Source organism: Choloepus didactylus, chromosome 15, assembly GCF_015220235.1.
Source record: "Choloepus didactylus isolate mChoDid1 chromosome 15, mChoDid1.pri, whole genome shotgun sequence".
NCBI lineage: Eukaryota > Metazoa > Chordata > Mammalia > Pilosa > Megalonychidae > Choloepus > Choloepus didactylus.
The window spans coordinates 82,755,988-82,779,216 of NC_051321.1; the positions used below are offsets into that span (position 1 = coordinate 82,755,988).

General features: G+C 52.0%; 2 protein-coding genes and 1 pseudogene across 2 annotated transcripts in view; all 3 read right to left on the minus strand.

Annotated features, from left to right (window-relative positions):
- The window catches only part of LOC119509952 (anthrax toxin receptor-like), a 35,124-nt gene extending 30,660 nt beyond the window's left edge, over positions 1-4,464 (minus strand). The window contains exon 1 of the mRNA XM_037803909.1: positions 4,226-4,464. Coding sequence (XP_037659837.1) covers positions 4,226-4,464 — 239 coding nt within the window. The remainder of the gene's footprint in view (positions 1-4,225) is intronic.
- LOC119510937 (annexin A8-like protein 1) overlaps positions 1-18,496 on the minus strand; it is a 261,425-nt gene extending 242,929 nt beyond the window's left edge. Inside the window, exon 1 of the mRNA XM_037805363.1 lies at positions 18,414-18,496. The gene's annotated coding sequence lies outside the window, so the exon portion shown is untranslated. The remainder of the gene's footprint in view (positions 1-18,413) is intronic.
- Positions 6,676-18,541, minus strand: LOC119510935 (annotated as a pseudogene).
- Positions 18,542-23,229: the final 4,688 nt, after the last annotated feature.

Below are 23,229 nucleotides of genomic sequence, written 5' to 3' on the forward strand. Positions count from 1 at the left end.
GGAAGAAATTAAAGAAAATTTAAAGGACTTATACACGGACAATTGCAAAACATTGCTAAAAGAAATCAAAGAAGACCTAAACAAATGGAAAGACATTCCATGTTCATGGATTGGAAGGCTAAATGTCATTAAGATGTCAATTCTTCCCAAATGGATCTATAGATTCAACGCAATACCGATCAAAATGCCAACATCCTACTTTGCTGTAATAGAAAAGCTAATTATCAAATCCATTTGAAAGGGAAAGCAGCCTTGAATAGACAAAAACATCTTGAAAAAGAAGAATGAAGCAGGAGGATTCACATTTCCTGACTTTAAAGCATATCATAAAGCCACACTGGTCAAAACAGCATGGTACTGGCATAAAGTTACACATATTGATCAATGGAATCAAATTGAGAGCTCAGAAATAGACCATCAAATCTATGGTCACTTGATTTTTGACAAGGCTGCCAAGTCCACTCAAGTGGGACAGAACAGTCTCTTCAACAAATGGTACTGGGAGAACTGGATTTCCATAACCAAAAGAATGAAAGAGGACCCTACCTCACACCCTATTCAAAAATTAACTCAAAATGGATCAAAGACTGAAATATAAGAACCTGTACCACAAAACTCCTAGGAAAAAAGGTAGGGAAACATCTTCAAGATCTGCTAAAGCACAGTAGACCTTACAACCAAAAGATAAGCACTGAAAGAAACAACAGATAACTGGGACCTCTACAAAACTAAATACTTCTGTGCTTCAAAGACTTCATCAAAGTTGAAAAGGCAGCTGACTCGATGGGAGAAAATATTGGAAACCATGTATCTGATAAGGGTTTGGTACCCGGAATATACAATGAAATCCTATAACTCAACAATAAAAAGACAAATAACCCAATTTAAAAATGGGCAAAAGACATGAATAGACTTTTTCCAATGAGGACCTACAAATGGCTAAAAAGCACATGAAAACATGCTCAACTTCACTAGCTATTAGGGAAATGCAAATCAAAACCACAATGAAATCTCATTTCACACCTACTAGAACGGCCACTATTAAGCAAACAGAAAACTACAAGTGTTGGAGAGGATACAGAGAAACAGAACACTCATTCACTGCTGGTGGCAATGTAAAGTGGTACAGCCACTGTGAAAGGCAGTTTGGTGGTTCCTCAGAAAGCTAAATAAAGAGTTGCCTTATGATCTGGCAATCCTGCCACTTGGTACATACCCGGAAGAGCTGAAAGCAGGGACACAAACAAACATTTGCTCCCTGATGTTCAAAGCAGCATTGTTCACAATTGCCAAAAGATGGAAACAATTCAAGTGTCTATCAACTGACGAATGGAGAAACAAAATGTGGTATATGCAGATGATGGACTATTATTCAGCAGTAAGAAGGAATGAAGTCCTGAAGCGCACGACAACATGGATGAACTCTGAGGACATTATGTTGAGTGAAATAAGTCAGACACGAAAGTACAAATATTGTATGATCTCACTAATATGAACTAATTATTCTATGTAATCTCAGGGACATAGATCTGGAATATAAGTTACCAGGAGATAGAGAATGGAGAGTAGTTGCTTAAGATGTGCAGAATTTTTATTTAGGTTGAATTTAAATGAGAGGAAATGGATAAAGGTGATGGTAGCACATTATTGTGAGTAGAATTAATGGTGCTGAACTGTGTGTGAGTGTGATTGATAGAGGAAGTTTAGAGTCATATATGTCACCAAAAGGCAAGCCAGAGGTTAAAACATGGGAATGTATAACTTAGTCAATCTTGTAGTGGATCATGACTGTCATTAACAGTACATTAAAAATTTCCTCTATGCACTAGAACAAATGTACAAAACTATTACAAGGAGTTAACAATAGAGGGGTATATGGGGAAAAACGTACCTACTGCAAACTATGTACTATAGTTAACAGTAATATCTTAATACTCTTTCATCAATAGTTAACAAATGTACTGCACCAATGCTAGGGGTTAATGATGGGGGAATATAGGGTACAGGATGTTGGGGAGTCTTTCTCTTTTTTTTCTTTTTTTCTTCCTGGAATAGTGAAAATGTTTGAAAATTGACTGTGGTGATGAATACACAATTATGCAACAATACTGTGTACCACTGAGTGTATACCTGGGATGGATTGTATGGTGTGTGTATATATCCCAATAAAATTACATTAAAGGAAAAAAAAACACATGTAACATCTTGCTCAATGATGAAAGACTGAAAGCCTTCTTCTTAAGATCTGGAACAAGGTAAGTGTGCCCATTTTCACCATCCTCTTTAATACAGTCCTTGAAGTTCTTGCCAGAGCAACTAAGCAACAAGAAGAAATAACTGCATCCAAATTGGAAAGGAAGAAACAAAACTATCTCCATTTGCAGACAGTGTTATCTTTTATACAGACAATCCAAAGGAATCCAAAGAAAACTACTAGAATCAACAAATTCAGCAAAGGGACAAGGTGCAAGAGAAACACACAAAATTCAACTGTCTTTCTATATACGAACAATCAACAATTCAAATAAGAAAATAAGAAAACAATTCCACTTATGATACCATGTAAATGAATAAATTATCTACGAATAAATTAAACTAAGGATGTGAAAAGCCTGTAAAGTGAAAACTGCAAAACACTCTTGAAAGATATTAAAGAAGATGTAAATATATGGCATGACACAGCCCATGTTCACAGACTGAAAGAGTTCATATTGTTAAATGTCAATACTGCCCATGCAATCTGTGAATTCAACACAATCCCCCCGTCAAAATTATAGTGGCCATTTTGGCAGAAATAGAAAAGCTGATACTCAAGTTCACACGAAACTGCAAGGGGCCTCAGATAGCTAAATAATTTTAAAAGAGAAGAATAAAGTTGGAGGATGAAAACGTCCCAATTTTAAAATATACTACAAAGGTACAGTAATCAAAACAGTGTGGTACTGGCAAAAGGACTGACAATTAGACAACTGGAAAATAATTGAAGGTACAGAAATAGACCCACACATACACGGCAATTGATTTGCTACAAAAGTGCCAATTACATGCAAATGGGAAACAATAGACTCTTCAACAAATGATGTGCAAAACTTGGACATCCACTTGCAAAAGAATGAGGCCGACCTCCTACCTCACACCAGATACAAAAATGAACTCTAATTGGATGAAAGACTTAAGTATGATAGCTAAAAACATAAAACTCTTGGAAGATAATGGGCAAATCTTCATGATGTAGGATTTGGCTATGGATTCACAGATATGACACCAAAGTAGGAACAACAAAAGAAACAACAAATAAGTTCAACTTCATGAAAATTAAAATTTTTGTTTTAAAAGAAGTATTACTGAAAGAACATTATCAAAAAAAAAAAAAAACTGAACAGGTATTCAATAAAATGGGAGAAAATATTTTAATTATATATCTAATAAGGGCTTAACATATAAATATAAAGGAACCGTTACAGTTCAACAACAGAAGTACAAACAACCCAATTAAAAATTAGCAAAAGTCTTGAACATACCAAAGAGCTACAAATGAAAAATAAGTACATGAAAAAATGCTCAACATCATTTAGCCGGTAGGGAAATGCAAAGCGAAACCACAATGAGATACCACTTCACACCCACAAGGAGAGCTATAATTTAAAACATGGAAAATAACAACTGTTGGAAAGGGTGCAGTGACATTGGAACACTAAAGCATTGCTGGTGGCTATGAAAAATGGTGCAGCCACTGTGGAAAGCTGTATGGCCATTTCTCAAAAAGTTAAATACAGAATTACTATATGACCTGACAATTAAACTCCTAGGTACATACCACAAACAATTTATGTGATCTTTTTCTTTAAGAATCCTTTCCCAGAAGTGCCAAGACCTCCACTATTTGGGCTGCTATATGAATCTGTGCTCCAGTAATTGCCGATTCTAAGACCCCAAATAAACGCTTTTGTTGCCTTGCATCTTAGTTTGTTCTCAGTAGAAACCTTCAAAGAAAAAGTTTCTGAAAACCAAACCGGGAGCATTATTTCTGCCTCAGGAAACACCTCTGGTTGTTTCTGACACTGCGACTGCCCACAGCACCCCCAGGAGGCAGCGGGGCGTTCCAGGTCCCCAGGCCAGGGCAGGAAGGGCCTCAGGGCGCCGCCTGCAGAGGTCGGTCCTGCTCGGCCCACCGCCCACCTCTTCCTCCCCGGGCTCCTGCTCCAGGGGCCCCCCGGCTACTTACTTTCCCAGGACGAAGTAGAGGTGGTAGGACGGCTTGCACTGCTGCGAATTCCCTGCGTTCTGGCCCCAGATGCTCCTCCCGCCCCGAACATGGAGGGATCTGCCCCCGCCCCCCGCGCCAGGTATTTGCGGCTGCAGGAGAAGCAGCAGCAGCACCCAGAAGGGCGCCCAGGGGGCGCGGCTCCTCATCTCGCTTTCCTCCCTGGCAACCGCGCAATTGGAGCCCGGGGCTGGGCTCATGCGGCCACCACGGCCACGTCCAGGCGCTGCCTCCGCCGGTGCCAATGGGCCGCCGCCCCTGCGCCTTTGACCTAGACCCGCTCGCTGCTCGCCCCACACCTGACCCTCACGCACAAACAGGAATAGCTGCTGGCTCTGGGAACCCGTCGCCGGCTGCCTGTTTGCCGCCCCTCACGCCCTGGGAGCCTGTTATTATAGCTGTGAAGACTGACGTGGAGGCTTTGTGACCAGCAGCTCTGCAGGGCTGTTAACAATAGCAAGGTGGGGAGTCATAGGACCTTTGTGAGGTGGGGGGTAGGGGTACCAGGACCCACAAAAACCTGTTTCTTTTTTGCAGTTTTTCCAGAAATTACTATGTATTTGCTTGTGAGTACCTGGCATTCCCTCGCTCCCCACCCGGGCCCACTGACCATGGCCTGGGAGCAGTGCCTGGAGGAAGACTGTCCAGCTCACACAGCTCTATGCCTCCCCAGTTATGCTCAACCCCACAGGAGGCGAAAGTGGAATCCAGAACTGAGGACACGCCTCCCTGCCCTCACCCAGCAGGATTTGGTCCTCTGGGTTCTCCCTTTACCTAACCCAGGGCTTCACTGACCAGCTCCGGAGTGTGAGAAGCAAGCACAGTTCCTAAAAAGGAACAAACCTCACCTGATTGTGGAGAAGAAAAGAATTTATTCACCGTCTTGCAAGGACTGGCGCCCAACCAAATGTGGGGGTTGGCGCCCAGAACAATAGATTTAGCAGCATTTACTCCCTAAACCTAACTGCAAGTCCCTCCCCTGTTTCTTCATTGGCTGGATACTCCAGAGGTTACATTCTATTCGACAAGCCTAACTAGCCGGCACAAATTTGAAACATGCAGCCCGCCCAAATTAGCAAAATTTGAAATACGTTTCCCGCGCAAATTGGCAACATTAGGAACCGCTGTAACAAATCTCCACCGTGACTATAATGGGTATGCCCAGGCCTCTTTAGAGCCACTCTGAGCTAGTTTGGTAACAAGTTATTAGGCTACTTTGAGAACCTCTATTCCGAGGATCCACCCTGCAACGATAGTAGATAGTGGGCGGATAAGCATGGGGACTGACTGTGGATAGCGGGAAGATAAGCAGGGGGACTGACTGTGGATTACAGTTTGTCTTTTTAACGTTCTACCAATTCCTTAACTGCCCCACCCTGCTAGGCACACCTGTCCTGTGTGAAAGCTACACTTAATCTCATTCTCACACCACCCATAGCCTAAGAGTTTTAGAAGAGGCTGGGAAGTGAAGGCTATAACTGCCAAATTGGCACAGGACTGCGTGTTCCTTCCTCAGTCTTCCTTGGCGAGTGCCGATGGGTGTGTGTTCTGAAACAAATGGGCTCTCCACAGCCTTCTCGGTGGTTGCTGGATGAAAAGCCGATTGGCTGAGATGCTTCTCAAAAAACACATATTGCCAGGTGCCTGCCCTAGATATCCTGACTTAGTAGATATGGCAGTGGGGCCAGGGTACCTGTCTAAGTTGTGCCCAGGTGGCCCTTGTGACCAGGTGAGCTTCGGAAGCTGCTAAACTGGAAAGAAAGCCCACGAGCCCCTGCAGGCCCCTTCAAGCCAAGGAACTTGTCAGGCCCTACACTGGCCTTGGGAGTCACCCTTGGGAATGATGGGAGGAGGGCAGGCTGTGAGAATTAGATTAAGTTCAGCTTTCCCACAGGGTGGGGGCAGCTCAGGGGACTGGCAGGGGATCAAGAAGCCAAGCTATAACCGGTGGCCGGTCCTCCTGTTTATCTGCCCACTGTCCTTGCAAGGTGGAGACTGGGGGTGGGTGGGTTAGAGGTTCCTAAAATAGCTTCATAAGTTGTTACCAAACTAGCTCAGACTGGCTGTGCAGTTAAAGAACAAAAGAGGGGTGGACACTTGTTTCAAATGTTTCAAACTTGCACAGGACACTCTTTGCAAATGTTTCCAATTTGGGCAGCTGCATGTTTCAAATTTGCCCAGGCTAGATAGGCTTGTCAATAGAATGTAACCTCTGAAGTATCCAACCACTGGAGAAACAGGGGAGGGACTTGCCAGTTAGGGGAAGGGAACAAATACTGCTGGGTCTATTGTTCTGTGTGCCAAATCCCCACATTTTGGTTGGGCTCCTGTTCTTGCAAGATTTTGGTTGGGCTCCTGTTCTTGCAAGATCGTGAATAAATTCATTGCTTCTCCATAATCGGGTGAGGGTTTATTCCTTTTTAGGAACAGTGCTTGTTTCTCACAAGGTGGAGGGAGGAGCCCCAGAGTGGCCCCTCTCTCTACGTCAGAAAAACTGGCTGGAAACTCCTGGAAACTGGAGACAGAGACTGCAAGGATGGCTGTGACCCCGTCCCCCAGCTAAGGTGGACCAAGCCAGCCCTGGTGTCCCAGCTTCTTGGCCTTGGCTCCCGTTCCTCCGAGCCTTCAGGAGTCACTGCCCACCAGGGTCAGCAGGGCATTCTTGTAGTCACTGCTGGTGTCTCCCTGGGGCCGGGAGGGACACGAGAGTTAGAAGGGGGCAGAGCTTGTGGCATTGGCGCCACCCTCCATCAGGAGCAGCTGTTCTCATTCTATGACTATGATGGTGGTGGTGATGGTGCTCCCTGGGTGGTCCCCTCCCCACTCCACCCCCATGGACCCAAGGGCTCCCGTTCCTGGTTTTCATATTAGGCTATTCCTCTGCATCTCCTTTTGATTCTCTTGCCAACTGCGTGGGGAATTGATGATGTGGAGAATGAATCCCAGAGACAGTTCTGCTCTTGCCAGGAAGGCACATGGCTTCCCCCCTTCTCTGCCAGCTGCCCCAGGGCCCTTCCCCATGTGTGCCTGATGCCATCAAGTCCATCGCCTGCAGGGCTGACAGTGGGGTGCCCTGGGCCATCCGTGAAGGAAGGGGCCTGGGCTCTGGGCCCAGGTGACCGAATGGCTGATGCACATCCCTTAGCCTCTCTTGAGGCTGGTTTCCTGGCTTCTAATACCCTGCTGCTCATGACGTGTCCCTGCTGAGATGTGGGGAGGCCAGGAGAGGGGAGAGCCGGCCTTCCTGGCAGCTGGCTCACGGGGGCAAGCAATGTGGCCTCCCAGGAAGACCGAGGGGACAGGTCCAAGCACTGAGCCCTATAGCGCCCCTGCCCCAGCTGGTGGGCAGGTTCTGATGGGGTCCACACCCAGAGCCAGAGGGAAGGGGCTGGGGTGAGCCACCCAACTCACGTTTTACAGGGATTTCTCCAAGGCCACACGGGGAGTAAGGGGCAGGGCTGGGGAGAAGGTTCCATATTTTCTGTGCTCTGAAGCAGTTTACGTTTTATGGGAATTATCTGTTCTTGACAGTTTTGTAAAATTTGCCGAGAAGATCATTTGGACCTGATTGCTTCTTTGGACAGGTTAACTACATTTTAAGTTCCCTTCCCTTTCCTTTCTTTCTTCCTGTCTTTCGCTCTCCTTTTTTCTTTCTTTCTTACTGTTTTAGAGACAATTTTTGTAATATTATAATTTTATTAGAAAACCATTCATTTTGTCTGCCTTTTCAAATTTATGGGAACAAAATTATACGTTAAGGTTTTACACATTTTCTATTCATTTCTGGTCAGGAGCTGGTCTTACCATTGCAAATCATTTTTTTTGCTTTGATGATATCTACGGAGAAGGTCAACTTATGAATTCTAACTGGATTTTCTTGAGTGACAAACATTAGGCAAAAATCTCCAGGGCGAGGTTTGTGAACCTCTAGATAGGGGCTGTTTATTGATTAGGCAATAACAAGCATGCTAAGGCTCTCTCTATCAGGGGTCTACTTGGTAGACGGGGCCCACAGTGACCATTTTTACCCAACAGTGTGGTTGTCCTTCTGAAACCTGACTATTGTTCTAACTGGAATGGTGGAAAGGAATAGAAATTTCTCCACTGCCAAAAGTAGCCATCTGTTTGAAAGAATCTGCAACATCAGCTTAGACTGCATGTTGTAAAGTCATTTGGGCCTGGACATGGCGACAGGCCAGACTGGTTTGCGTCTAGCCCATTTGTTTCTTGACAAAGTCTGGCTGGATGCCCAAAACAAAACAATAATCCCAGCCCTACCCCACCCCACTGCCCCAACCTGCAGACATCCTAAAGCAGCAGCGTCTTTTAAACAATGTTGCAAGCTGCATGTTTCTTAGAAAACATAGTTCACAATAGAGGTTGGTAGGAGACCTCCAGACTTAATAACAAATGAAGACTCAGGGATATATTTCTCAGCATTTGACTTTTGGTTAATGAAATGGTCAAAGACTCCACTGCATTAAAGGCCAATTGAACTATTTCTTCTGAAGTTACATTAGGGTGATAAACGCTCTGTATTTTGTAGGCTGAAGAATATTCATCAACAGGAATCTGGCTAGGCCATCTGTGGAGCCCATCTGAGTCACCCTCCTTAAAATGCTGCTGCCAGAACGACAAATCTGGAATTGAGTGGTGGGCTCAATTCCAGCCAAATAACTTACTCTCACTGTCTCATCAAATATGGTTCCTTCTGCAAGGGTTCACTGTGTCATTGCCAAAGGGGCAACAGTCACCCTAATGCAAAGCCAGCTCCCCAGGGGTGACACAGTGGCCTCCCTGGTCTGGTCCCTGAGTGCTCCCACCCCCACTGCCCTCCAGCCACACCGAGCTACTTGCCTGTCCCTGACACCCCACATGACTACCCACGCTGGGGTGCTGCACATTGGACGGGGCACACAGGTCACTCCTGAAATGGTTGGAGCCTGCAGGGGTCCTGGCCGTGGGAATTGCGGCCCCCGGCTTACCGCGATCATGCTGCTGACGGTCTTCCCATACATCTTCTTGAACTGACTCTTGATAAGATTTAAGTCAATCTCGCTCCTTGAAACGATGTTTCTTATCAGCGTTCTGTCCCGCGTCCCTGCACCCTGGAGACGAGACAGCAGCAATAAAAGGGTGCCTCTGTCCTTTTTGATCCATCTTTTGGGGTGATAGATGGATCTGCTGGCGGGGCTTTGGGGGGTCCTGGGAGGGGCTGGGTGTGCAGGAGAGGGCTTCGGTGTCAGAGGGGGATGCACACCCAGAGATGCGTTAGCGGCTTTGGGTTTCCACCCCTTAAGCTCATCTCACTCACTGCTCACATCTCTTTCCTTACGGGAAGCCACATGCCCCAAAGTGCAGTGTTTGTTTGGTTTGTCACATCAGCCTCAAGGATCAAGGCATAAAAATGCTCACTGCCTTGGAATAACACTCCTTCCTAGAGTAGCCATGGAACCAGAGTCAGCTAAAGGGGCCATGTCGCAGTTTCATTCCTGACCCGCCTGGCCTCGCCCAGTGTCAGGTAAGGGAATCCCAAACCCCCTCTCAGTTCCAGCCAGGTGTGCCAGCAGCTTGGGCTTTCTGCCCAAATCTTCCTTCAGATGGTGTCAGCCACCTCAAATCAGAGAAAGAGGGGACTGGCTGTAGTCTCAGGGAATGAACTTGACCATCTATCTTCCCATTTGGTTCCAGACACTAAGATCTGCACCTGCACCTGATACAAGCAGCTTGGGCATCTGCTTTTGCTCTAAGTGCACCTTTTCGACACCAGCCATCCCGCACTGCCCCCCAGGTGAGTGCAGATAACCAGGCTGCTGTGTGTGAAATCTCCCTCCACACCTGAACTTGCTACAGTAGCTTTCTGTGATGTCCAGCAGCAAAGCCAGCTTTCCCAAGGATGCCAGTGGTGCAATGGAAAGGACCAAAGGAGCTCAGATTGTGGCTCTGCCACCTGCCAGCTGTGTGACCTTGAACCCAAGCCCTGGTTTCACCATCTCTGGGATGGAAATACCAACATGGATCTTGCAGGATTCTTGCAAAATCCAATATAATGCACACCCGTGAACGTGCCCGCTCAGTCAGCCCTCCTGAGATGCAGTTTCCCTTCCCCAGACTCAGCTGCTCCTCTGAGAACCAGAACTTCTAATCCCAAGAGTTTGGGATAAGATGATGACCCAATTTCAGTGGCTAAGAGATTTCAAACAGTCGAGAGGCTATTCTGGAGATTACTCTTATGTAAGCTTCAGCCGGATATTACAAAATGCCATGGTATGTCAAGGCCCAACCAACAGTATTCCTGAAAACCCTAAAGAAAACCCTGGGCTCTGTCTGAGACTCTATAAAAGCTTTGCTTATTTAGTTTATTTTCCAGAAACTTAAAACCTCCAGATTGTTCCTATGCCAGATAAGCCCTGAAACTTAGAGGTACTGGTCTCTCCCAGAACATCCACCAGTTACATTCCCCTACCCCATTATGTCGACACCACTTTTCAACATGACAAAGTTAGAATGGCCATTGCCTAAATATTCCTGAAGATTGAGAGAATGATCAAACCAGAAGGAGGAGTTGTAACAGAGAGATTAGGATTCAACAAATGATTATGACTACTAAATCATTATATATAGTTATTTCTTTTTAGTTTCTAGAGTATTAGAACCACCAGAAGGAAATACCTGAAACTGGGGAACTATAACCCACACTATACTTTGACATTCCCTTTACAACTATCCGTTGAACTGTATTTTGAAATTTATCACTTTGCTATATATATGTTATATTTATATTTCACAATAAAAAATGTTAAAAAAAAAGAGAGAGAGAGAAAAAGAGAGAGGACCCAAGGGTTGAAGATGGTGTTGGCTCTGAGCTCCTGGCTTTGTAGTTGGTGCCTCGTAGGCTGCTTGTAAGGGGAGCAGAAGGAAGAAGGAAGAGGAGGGAAAGGAACAGTTACCTTCAAGGCATAGTAGAGCCGCTCCGCGAAGTAGCTGTGCAGGTTCCGCGTGCATTTCACTGGCAAACAGAAGGTTCTGTTAAGGGCTGGAGGTGGTGGGTGGCAGCGTGTTCAAGATTATTCATTTGTGTCTTGTCTTGGCCCTTAGGGACTAGCTTGTGCAACGCTTGCCATATTTACCCGTGCCCTGCCTAGTTGCACAAGTGGGCAGGTGTCTCCACTGGGGTGGGACAAGGAAGGAGGCTGGGCAGGTGGAGGGTGAGACGTGACGTGCACGTGGCCTGCAGGGATTGTCTAGAGACCACCAGCTCTGGCTGCCAGCAGATGGCTGGAGTCCAGGGTCTTTCCCCCAGGTTCAGCTCCACCAGGAATGCAGCCACTCAGCTCCAGCCAGTGATGGTGGCCATTGGCCTCCGAGTGCTGTGTCACATGGGTTGGCCCCAAAGATGGCAGGCCCCATGCATGCTGAATCCCCCCAGATAAGGGGGCTCAGCCCAGAGGACCATGGGGCCCAGAGTGCAGGTCCCAGGCTCACTGCTAGGGGTGCCACTTGGGGTGCCTTGGCCCCCCAGTCGGGAAGGATGGGAGGCAGGCTTGGGTGCAAATTCGGCCTTGATGCAGCCAGGTGGCTTCGGGTTGCCTGACCTCCCTGACTCGCACGTCCCTCATCTGTGCGAGTGATGCCCCAGGAGAGATGGCTCTGATGGGCCCAGGACAAAGGGCCCTGCATGCCCTCTCCTTTCCCTGCCAGAGAATGTTATTCAGGGGGTTGTCAAAACGGGGGCCTGGGCTGACTTCAGAAGCTGAGATTGGAGCTGGGTTATGTTTAGATGCCCCAGCATCAGCAGGATTTTATCACAGCGTCAAAGTCAACAAGGGTCTCAGATGTCTCAGTAGATCCCGGAGGAATGGGGCCAGAGCTCTGGGCTTGGTGGGCGGCTCTGCACAACACGGAACAGTCGGGGGTAGAGGCGAGACCCCCGGTGCAAGGACACCCCCGGTGCAAGGAGTCCTGATAGTGCACCCTCTTGTGGGATGAGGGGAAGAGGGGTCTCTTCTGAGCCTCAGTTTACCCTCTGCACTAATTTTCCTAACTGTGATCTTAGCTCTGGACCCTAAATATGTCCTGGAAAGGTCCTCCAAAGTGGACCTGACCTTGTATTTTTGGACTGGTTCGCAAGGTTCCCCAGCCTCAGACCATCAGTCACTGAGTTTGGACTCAAACCACACATGATCAGTTCCTCAATCTGCAACTAAGACTGGGACCAGGGACCAGGCCCCAGGCTGAGGCCTGGAAAATTGCCTTTCCCTGGGGCTTCACAACCACAACCAAGAAAACTCACCATGAGGATGCCCGAGTGAGCCCAGGGCCCAGATACAGTGGTGCACACACATGGACACACGTGCACATCCACGGGCACACATGCACCCACCTGCACACATACACACAATCGCAGAGCACTGGGGAAAGGATGATCCCTGGTGGGACCCAGCACACTGAAGACCCTGGGCGGGGAAGAGCATTAGACATCCGGGGTCCTGAAGGTGCCCAGGGATCAAGAGCTTGTTGCAGCCTCCCTGGGCCTGGCTGTTTGGTGCAGCCCCACGGCCTGCAGGCACACGTGAGTCTGTGCACCCGGGCTCTGCTCGCTCACCGACAGTCAGCATGGCCTCCTCCAGCGAGCTGTGGGTCTCACTCTTGACACTGTCCTCGATGCTCTTGTTGGCGATTTTCTCGTATTCCTCGAACACTGAGGAGAGAGGGCCGCAATCAGGGCGCAACCAGCCACACGTGGCGCTCTCCCTGCATCTTGGTTCAGATCCTGCCAGGAGACGTGCAGTCCCCACCTCTCACCTCCATGGCTGGATCCTGGACACTTTCACCCTGGACATCTGTCCCCTATGGGAGGGACATACAGAAGGCGCCAGCATGGCCCCGCCCTTGGCCCCACCTCTCCCGCCGCCTCCTCGGACCCTTCCTGCAGGCCCCCATACCCCGCATCAGGTGGGTGGCACTCCGCGTGGTCAGGATGGTGATGAATTTCATCTCGTCGGTTCCAAGGATCTTCTCCCCGGCCGCGTACAGATCCTGCACACACACAGAGAGCAGGTGAGGGAGGGAAAGGGGGGTGGGCCCGAGTCGCAGGGCTGGGGGGGGGAACAGCCGCACCCCCTCCTGCATGGGGCTCATGGCCGCCTGAGCTCCTCTCTCCAGCGGCTCTGCTGGTTGGAAACCTCTTCTTGGTCCAGGCCCAGGAGGTACCCTAGAGTCCCCCGGGGGCTTCGCTCACTCTCCTGCAGCGCTGAGTAGCCCAAGAGCTGCCACCTAGATGTGCAGATCTGTGCACACGCCCTGTCCCCCAAGGCCCGGCTGCCCCAGCTCCCTGGACCCGTCCTCTGGGATGGCCCTCCAGTGCTTCTCCAACCCTTGTAACTTTCATTCCTCCTCAAATAGCAAGGCCCCTGGGGAGCCGGTGGGCCCAGCCCAATGTCAGACAGGCCTTGGGTAGGGGGCCAGATGTGGCTTCCAGGCTTCCGCCCTGGGTCCTGGGTGGAGGGCTGGGGTGACACCAAGGTGCAGCCTCACCTGGGCGTCTTGGAGGGCCAAGGCTGGGTCCACAAAGCTGCTGATGTCATCGCGGCTGCCCTGGGGACAAGGGGGGTGCTCTGTAAGACAGTCGGCAGGCTGGCCAGGTGGGGGACAAAGGGATGGGGCACGCTCTCAGAGTGGGGGGCTCTGGCCACCTGGCCATGGTACTCCAGCAAGTCAGGCATTTTCTCCCAGCTTCTGCTTCTCATCCATGAAATGGGAGTTGAGGAGCTGCCCCAGAGGGAGTCGGGAGCAGCGAGATGAGGGTAATGAAGTCCTGGCATGGCCTGCCATGGGGGACCCATGCAGTGAAGGGGCTTCCCTCTCCCCTCCCCAGGGCACCCTCCTCCCCTTCCAGGGCTCCTTCCTCCCCCTTATACCCTCCTCCTCCTTTTGGGGATAATTGCTGTGGGGCTCTGCAGTCAGGACCGTCCACCATGCTGAGACGCACACAGTGAGCCCGGGCCCCACCCAGCTCAAGAGCTGATCCCCGGGTTCCCCAGAAGCTGGGCCGTGCTACCTGCAGGAGGCACACCAGGATCCTCTCCACGTAGCCTCTCGTGTCTGCTTGGATGTCTTTCTCTAGTGTGGACCCAAAGTCTGCAGACGGAACAGGACCGTGAGGCAGGCAGACCCAGGGCCTTCCCGGGCTGCTCTTCTCCTCCTAAACCCTTTCCCACCCTTCTCTGGATGAAGGCCTTCCAGGGAGCAGGTCCTTGGCACGGGGGTGGATGCCGAGCCCCCGTGTCTGAAAGGCAGAGGCTCCACCACCTGCTGGGCCTTCAGACCGAGGAACCGATGCAGACCCCCAACCAAGTTCAAAGATGGGCCAAGCCAGGGGCAGGCGACTCAGGCTCATGTCATCACACTTTGGCGGTGCAGCCTGCAGACCCTTCCCGAGAACCGGCTGGGGGCCTGCACCCCACCACGAGAAGGCCCTGGCAGATTTCGCTGCGGTCCCTTGCGGCAGCCTGTGCCCAGCTCATAGCCGTCAACTCTGCGTGATCTTCCATGTCAGAGTTATTGGACGTGTGCCTCTCTCCCAGCAGCCAGTGAGCTTGGGGACTCAGGGATCAAGAGGAGTCACGTCCTATCCAGCATTAGGCTCAAACTTGGCATACACTAGATGCCCAGGACTATGCATGGAAAAGCCCAGAAAGGATCCCTTCCAGTGTGTTCTCTTGGCCCCTGCCAGGCTGCCACAGCTCTGACCATCAGCAACGGAGCCTTCGGATCAGGCCTCCACCACCCCTTTGCAGGCCACCTACCCTCCTCATATGCCTTCATTATCTCCTGAAGCTGGCTCTTGGTCCGAGAGTCCAGGATTTCAATGATGACGCCCTCTTTGGTTCCTAAGCCCTGTGGGCAGAACACTCTGCTTGCTGGAGACCCCTGCCCGTGCTCCCCTGCTCTGCCCACCCCTCCCTCTTCAGGACGGCTGAGGCTTAGAGAGAACGCGCTCACGGGGGGAGGATACAGGTGATCACATGCGGATTTTTGCATGATGGACACCGAGGCACAGTGATGGGCAGGGAGTGGCTCTTGGACACGTCCCCTCACTTTTCTGAGCCTAACCATCCTCTTCTGTAGATACGAATCCCCTTGCCATATTAAAGGTAGCATAGGCCAAGTGCCCGGTGCCTTCGACACACTTTGCCTTCCTCCTAATCCTTGCTGCAAAGTACAACGGAGTGGCAGGAGGGGCAGGGAAATCGAGTGACGCGCCCAGCATCTCCCAGGTTGGGCTCTAATTCCACCTGGTCTACGGCGCCTGAGAAATACTGGTTGGGCTCCACCACTGACCTGCCACAGCAGAGACGGGTCATCTGGGTGCAGCAGGCTGCAAGCTCCCTGGGCTCAGCCGGGATCTGCCCAGCAACCCTTCCAAATGGAGCTGCCCAGAGTGCAAGAGGAGCTCAGGACTCCAAGGGCCAGGCTTCTTGGGAAGCAAGGGACCCCCGGCACCCCTCTCCATTGAGTCCTTGAGAGTGTTCCTGCCCCTTGCCAATCCACTCCAGCCCCTAGCCCTTCCCCCCGCCTTGGTCACCTTTGCCCACCTGCCCTGCCCATCATACCCTCAGGGGCCCCCCATCATGCCCCACCCTCCCTCCAGCCCCTCACTTCCATGGCATCATGCATTTCCTTGGCTTCTTATCTGTATGGCGGGTACATGAGGGCCACCATGAGTCTCTCGAAATTGCCACTCAGCTCTGACTTCAAGTTCTCGGTGAGGTCCTAATGCAGGAGCAAAGACAGACGATGACCTGCAGGCCGGGCCAACTTGGTGCAGGCAGCAGCGTGGTGGGTGGCCGAGGGGATCTGGCTGGATGCCCACGCAGGTTCTGCCATGGGTTGGCTGGGTTTTATGGGGTCTATTTCTCTCTAAGCATCGATAGCCTTAGCTGTTAAATAGGGATGACGGCCTTCCTATTTCATACTATGGTGTAGAAGACTGACTGGGAGTTGTGCGAGCAGAGACTTAGCACTCAGCATGGTGCCGACCCAGCATCTGCACTCAGTGTTCCTGTCACTCACCAGGCTGCAAGCTCTAAGGCCGGCACCACACCTGGGTGGCTCTCCATGAAAACCCCTCACAGAGCCCACGGGTGCTCAGTAAATGAGTGATTGTCTCCTGCTAAGAGTACCCACCTATTTCTACATGGAGCCACAGTGCCACTCTAGCTGATCTGCACAGGGCTTGTTGAGACCTGGATTTAAATCTCAACCTTGTGGCTTCCAAGCTCTGGATCCTTGGGAGACTTACATAATCTCTCTGGCATCACTCTCCCCAAAAGATGAATGCAGAGAACCATGCATTCATTGTAAAAAATTGTTAAAAATGCATACTGGTTTCTCCAACCGAATGCTTGTGCTTTGTCACTGACCACCCTGCATTGACTCTCCAAAGGATGCTTTGAGCTGAAGGAGACTCCCAGAAACTGGGGCTGGGGAAGCATTGAGAGAGAGAGAGAAGGTTGGAAGGAAAGGGAGGTCAGACTGCAGACAGCCGGGACCCTTGGAGTGGTAAATAAGGTTGTTGGACAAAGCACGGTAGTTGCATTTGAATTCCAGACAAACAATGAATAATTTTGTGGCATGCTGTTCGGGACATATTTATACTATATTTTTGTTGTTGTTGTTTATCTGAAATTCAAATTTAACTGGACATCTTGTTTTTATTGCTGAATCTGGCAACCCCCTCACGAAGCTTCTGAGAGGTGGAGGGATGAGGTGAGAGCTGTGTTTCCAGTGGGGTGGCCTCTAGGGAAGGGCCTTATCCAGTAAGAGCTGCCTGCCAGGCTGTCTCTGGAAGCAAGCAACCCCCCCATCCCCCACTCTCCCAATACCCCTCCCCATCACGACTCCCCCTTTACCTTGCCGAACTGAGCCTTGAAGGACTTAGCGATCTGCTGCCGCTACGCGTTGCTTCTCTTGGTGAGGACGTCAATGACGGCCTGCTCGTTGGTGCCTGTGGGGGTGTCCGGCACGAACCCCAAGCCCCTGCACTGAGAAGGGCTGATGACTGCGGGGAGGAAGGGCAGCTGCCTCATGGCCAGGCAATGTGGAAACGCCTCCTGGATCGCTCCAAACGCTGATGACTTTCATGGTGCAGACAAGACACTGGAACAGACCCGCTGTCTCTCTCCATCCCCACCTCCCACTGTGCGATGTTGGGGTGCGGCCAGGCCCAGCCTTGGGGTGACAGAATCTGAGAAACACGGGGTTTTCTGCACATGCCACCCATCCCTGGGCCTCTAGACTGGACAAATGGGGCTCCTGGCCTGGCCTTCCTAGTTGGTGGCTGCAGGGCCCGGTGGGAGAAGGTCGGGACTGAGCCCTGCTACTCTCAGCCTGTGTGGCCTCAGGCAAGAAGTGTCAGCTCCCTGAGCCTCAGTTTTGGCATCTGTGAAACAGACATGATAGTAAAGATTTCCCAGGAAGTAGAGGGCATGAAACGCCTTGTAGGGTGGTTCTCGCTCATGGCCCCATGTACCATGCAGAGTCAGCCAGGGGCCCACCCTGCCTGGGGTGGAAACACCACTTGCTGTGGGACCCTTGGGGGCTTTCTGGGCCAGACTCCCCCAATCCTCCTACCAGCCAGCCTCTTGCTGGAACAGAGAAAAGCCAGGGGAGCACCGGACGGATGCTGGAGAGTCGAGGGGGGCCACTGCACAGGTAGCCAGCAAGGGGCAGGAGGGAGCCTGCATGGCTGGGTGTTCCCAGGCCCCAGCCCAGCCCTGTAGACCCCCCCCATCTCTGGTGTGCCGGGCGCTGGGCCAGGCACTGACAGGCGTCAGCCCATCCAAACTTCACAGCTGCACTTCGGTGCTGCATTCTTGGGGCCATTTCAGGGTGAGACATCTGAGCCAGAGTCAAATGTCACACGTACAAGAACACAGCAGATGGGACCACCACATCCAGGAAGTCACAACCATCCTCCCCCCCTCTGGTCTTGGGGGTCATGGGGGGTTCTGTGTGCAGACCACTGCTGGGGACGCTGGGGCCCGTGTGACTCTTTCGGGGCTGGGATCAGTCTCAGGGTGCAGTGGGGAGACCCCGCCCTTCCTGGCTGCCCCCTGGCAGCCCCTGGCCGCGGATGCCCACTCACCTATGCCTTTCATGGCGTTGTAGAGGGTCTCTGCATCAGGGTCTGGGTTGAAGTGGGAGCTCCCCTTAACCGTGACACCCTCCTGTTCGACCTGCTAGAGAGCCCAGACCCGTCAAAGCAGGAAGGGGTGGGGAGGACAACTCCGGCACCAGGACAGGTGGCCCTGCAGAGTGGTTAAGCCCTCCAGGCCCACCGGCCCTTGCTGGCTTGGGTTGCCCCTGCCTGCCATCGCGGGAGAGGAGCGGCCCCAGGAGTCCCTCCTGGCCCAGCCCCGGCCCTTGGATACGATGATGTCCCAGCGGGTGTGTGTTGAGGCAGGGGCGCCTCTGTCTGCTTCGCGCTGAGTTGCCATATGGGGTTATGGGCACCTGTGGGCTGGAGGCCCACGCGCTAAATGAGCCACCGTGGGCCAAGGGGAGGCTGGACCTGCCAGCTGGCCCTGGGCAGTGGAATCCCAGCGTCTCGCTCCTGAGGGGAGGGTGAGCCGTGCTTTGGACATAGCATTGAGGGCACTGAGTTCCCCACCACACCTGAGAGAGAGAGTTTACAGGGATTAGCAGCCTCAGAGGAAAGGGCTGGGGCGGGGAACGTGGTGGCTCTGGGGTGTATTGGTCAGAGACAGAACTAGTAGGAGACATATTAAGACATTTGTGGCAAGGGACGGACTTATGTGACTATGGGGCTGGCTGTCAGGGAGAGTGTGAGCTGAAGCTGCAGAATTCCTCCTTCTGGGAACTCTGGGATCTGACCCCCTGGGGGAGGGGGTCAGGCCACTGAGAGAAGTCGAGGCAGAAACTGTTTGTCCATGCAGGGTCTTGGGGTCTCAGAGCTGAGGTCTAGGCCCATCTGGAAACTGGGACTGGGCAGGACAGAAGGGAGGTGGCCCTTCCCTCCCTGCTCTGGTGTCTTGGCTCCGTCCATGAGTGCCCCTCGGCAGGAAGGACCCGGCTCTCCCCTCCAGGCACCGGGGCCCCCGTTTCGCTGTCCAAGGGCAGTGTTTTTGTGCTGCAGCTTTCGCTGGTTCACTGGGCAGGTGTGGACTCCCTAGAGAGTTGAGCTCTTCTCATCCATCCAATGAAAGGGCTGGAGCAAGGGCCAGAGAGTCACCTGGGGAGGGGGCTTGCGGGGGGCAGCTCTGTGGCTTCAAACCAGGCAGAGACCGAGCTTCGGGGAGCGACGCGTCCAGATCACAGGGAACCCCAGTCCAGCTCGGGACCCCGCAAGCCAGGCGTTTCCACTCTTAATCCACTTATTCCACAGCCCAGTACTGAGCACTAAGTATCACAGACACACAGACCCACAGACAGACATACACCCGGCTACATCTAATCATCAATCCTGTTTGAATCAGATCCTGTTAGCTTTGGAATTGACTGATGTGGCCTCATGATGAAGGGGAAGCCAGGCCAGGGAGGGTCTTCCGGAAGGGAAAGTTGCTGACAAGGTACCATTTTCTCAAGCATCTGACAGAGGCTGGGGTGAGTGGGGAATCCATGTGACGGGTTTGGGGGCAGAAAGACAGGACTTCCGGATTTCTGGGTAAGTGAGCCCGAGCCAGTGTGAGATGGAAGGAAAGCCTGTGAAGCTGGGCCTCCTGGAGCCACCGTGGGGATCGGGTCAGGGGTGGGCCCAGCACCTGGCCACAGCAGGTGCTCGCTAAACGGCCCCACAGCACCCCGCCGTGGCCACGGGACTGCCCGTGTCTCATAAGACTCGGCACCCCCCGTGTCATGGGCCCCCCCAACCTGTAGAGTTTCATGGCCTGGTGGGGTGGCCCGTGTCTGGCTGTCTGTGGCCCCGTGTAAACCCAAGGACAATAATCAGGGGGAACAGAAGTGAATACAAGTGGCTCTCTGGGCACAGCAGAGGCTGTGGCTGGTGGCCGGGACTCTTGGCACTCACCGTCCTCGCTCCCTCCCTGGAGGAGACCGGGGTGCCAGGCTGCTCCGGGGTGAGGACAGCCAGGCCTGATGAAGACAGATGAGCCCCTCCTTGGGGCTGGGGTGATGGCGAGCTGAACGGGGGGGGGGGGTGTGCAGATTTCATCAGGACTCAGCTCTCCCACCAGAGCCAGGTAATTGGCAGCAGGTGCTAAGTGCAATTTTAATAAAATACTGTGTAATGAGGACAGCAACCAGGATGTTACAAGCTCCCTGTCCAAGTTTTCAATGGGAATTTGAAGGCAACGTGGAAGGCTGAGAGATTTGATTTAATTATTTGTTTCCCTTCAAAAACAAGTAAAAGGAGTGCTTTTTTAAAAAGTTATTTATTTTCCCTTTTGCTATTTAAAAATAAGACTGAAAAACAACAAATATGTCTGCTAGAGATAATAATGATGAAACACAAGGGACGCTGGCTGTGCCCTGCTGTCATTGACCCACTCAGCTCTGGGGTCCTTTGGATATTATTCACACCATCTTTCTGTGCACCCCTTCCTCTCCCAGTCCATTACCACTCATTACCTCTCATCCAGGCCAGAGAAGCATGTGGCTAAAATGCATATGGCGCCACTCGCCACTCTTGTAGCCTTGGAGGCCCAGGCTGGAGGGCTCCGTGTGGTCTCCTGACTTGGCCCTAGCTTGGACCCAGACTGACCTCTCACCCCCGCTGGCCCCCCTTTGGAACTGCCATCATGCTGAGCCACTGGCACCCCTCAAACCTGCAGCCTCCCAGTCTTAGTGTCATCTGTTCCCCAGCCCAGAACGTTCTCTCTCCCTCCTTCATCTGCCAGTGCTCAAGAGAGCTGCGGGAGCCCACCACCATCTGCAGCATCATGCCTACCGCGGGCTGTTACCATGGAGACAGGTCTGCCTCTCGTCACCGCTGGACTCTGCGGGGTCAAGGTCAAGAACCTCAAGTGCAGGGGTCAGGTGGTTATTTGATTGCCCTCAGGGTAAAATCTCGCAGAGATAAGCCATCCTGGGGCCACGTGCTTCCACTCACCATGCAGCACATTCACTTCTCAGCCATCTGAGTGGTGCTGGCCTGGCCTGGCCTGTGCCCACCCCTCTTCATCCTCAAAAGAGTCACAGGATGCCCCTCCTCCCAGTTTGCTGTTCTGTTTAATAAAAAGACCCCCCAGAACAGAAACCATAATGGAGAGGCAGACAAGTGGAAAGGAAATGAAGTCTGAGCCCCTCACCATCGGCATCCGGGGCAGGTGGTCTGGAGGTTCCCCCTGCAGGGAGGTGATGTGCAGGGTGGACAGGTCAAGACCGGCCCGCCCCGCTGGCTGACACAGAGAGCAGAGCGGCAGAATCGCCACATCTCAGGGCCCAGGGGCTTCTGGGGCCATCAGAAGAAGGCTGCTTCTGCATTATCCCCAAAGCTGGAATCCAGCAGTCCCCCCAGGGTTCTGGGACTGAGCCCCAGCTCCAGCCGAGGTCAGGAGGCATTTTCTAAGCCCTTGGAGACTCCCTCCCTGCCTCTCTCTTAGGGAGCCCTGGAGAAACTCACACTAACGGTGCCCTTGAAACAAACACCTTTGCTCCCTGGACACTTCCCCTGGGGCAGAACACCTCAAGGCCTCCCACCTCATTCAGAGGAGGTGGGGGCAGACCCCTCTCCCTCCAGATCAGCCTCCTCAGGGCATTGCCAGGGCAGGACTCCTGCTCAACAACCATCCGCATGGTCTGTGCAGTGATGAGGAGTTGGCACGCTGCACCCCGATCACGGAGGGAGATCTGGGGTGCACTTGGGCAGCCACATCCCACTGAAACGCACACTGAGCTTGCCTTCCCGTCTTGCACACAACCGTGACAGACACTTTGCACACCGTGTCCCCGACCCTTAAAATCACTGTACTCAGCCCATCCCGGGGCTCTCCCCCACTCTCAGACAACCTCCACCCCCACCCCCACCCCGGCATTGCCATATCCCCACTATCTCTCTCCAGCCCCGTCTCTCCTGGCACCAGAACTGTGTTTCAATCTGAAAGCTCAATGGGCAGCTCAAACTCACCATGTCCCAAACTGAGCTCACAGTGGAAGCCTCCAAATGTGCTCGTCCGCTGCTCCCTGCTCCAAGGAATGACATCACCCATGCACCCCATCCACAGCCCAGAAATCTGGGAGTCATTTTGGACATCTTGCACCACCCACCCCAACATGCACACACGTTCACCCATCAGTTAGCATTGTGGGTTCCATCTGCCTCAAATGACTCATATCCAGCCCCCACCCCCCACTCCACCCTAACCCCACCTGCCCACTGTCATTTCCCTGATCTCTGCCCTCGTTGACTTTGCCCTGGACTGCACGCCAGGCTCCAGGCTGGATCCCTTCCATTGCACCCTCAACACAGCTCTCACAATGACCTTTCTAAACATCCAATGTGACTGTGTCGTTCTGGCTTTAAATCCACCAAAGTGTCCCCACCCCCATAAGTTTCCAGAGAAACTCAAGTGCTACAACCTGGATGTCCACTTCCCCACCATGTCTCCCACGCTCAACACTCCTGATCTCTTGGTGACCCCCTTTTGGGGTGAACTCTTTGAATGCTGTTCTTAGCCCTGAGCAGAGAGAGGTACTTAAACTCTAGCAGGCACCAGAATCACCTGCAGGGTGCTCAGTTTTGGAGGGGCCGGGGTGGGGCCAGAGGATTTGCACTTTCAAATTCAGCTCCTTGGCGAAGACGATGTTCAGGCCACATCCTGAGGGCCGTTGCTACAGGCTGTTGGGAAGGACCCAGTCGATGTCAGCTAAATGAACGAATGAACGGCACCCTCTCTGACCCAATGAAATTCTACAGATCATCATTATGTCTCACTTGATGAGTGATCTCGGGCGCAACTTCTGAAGACCTTAAGAGACAAAGA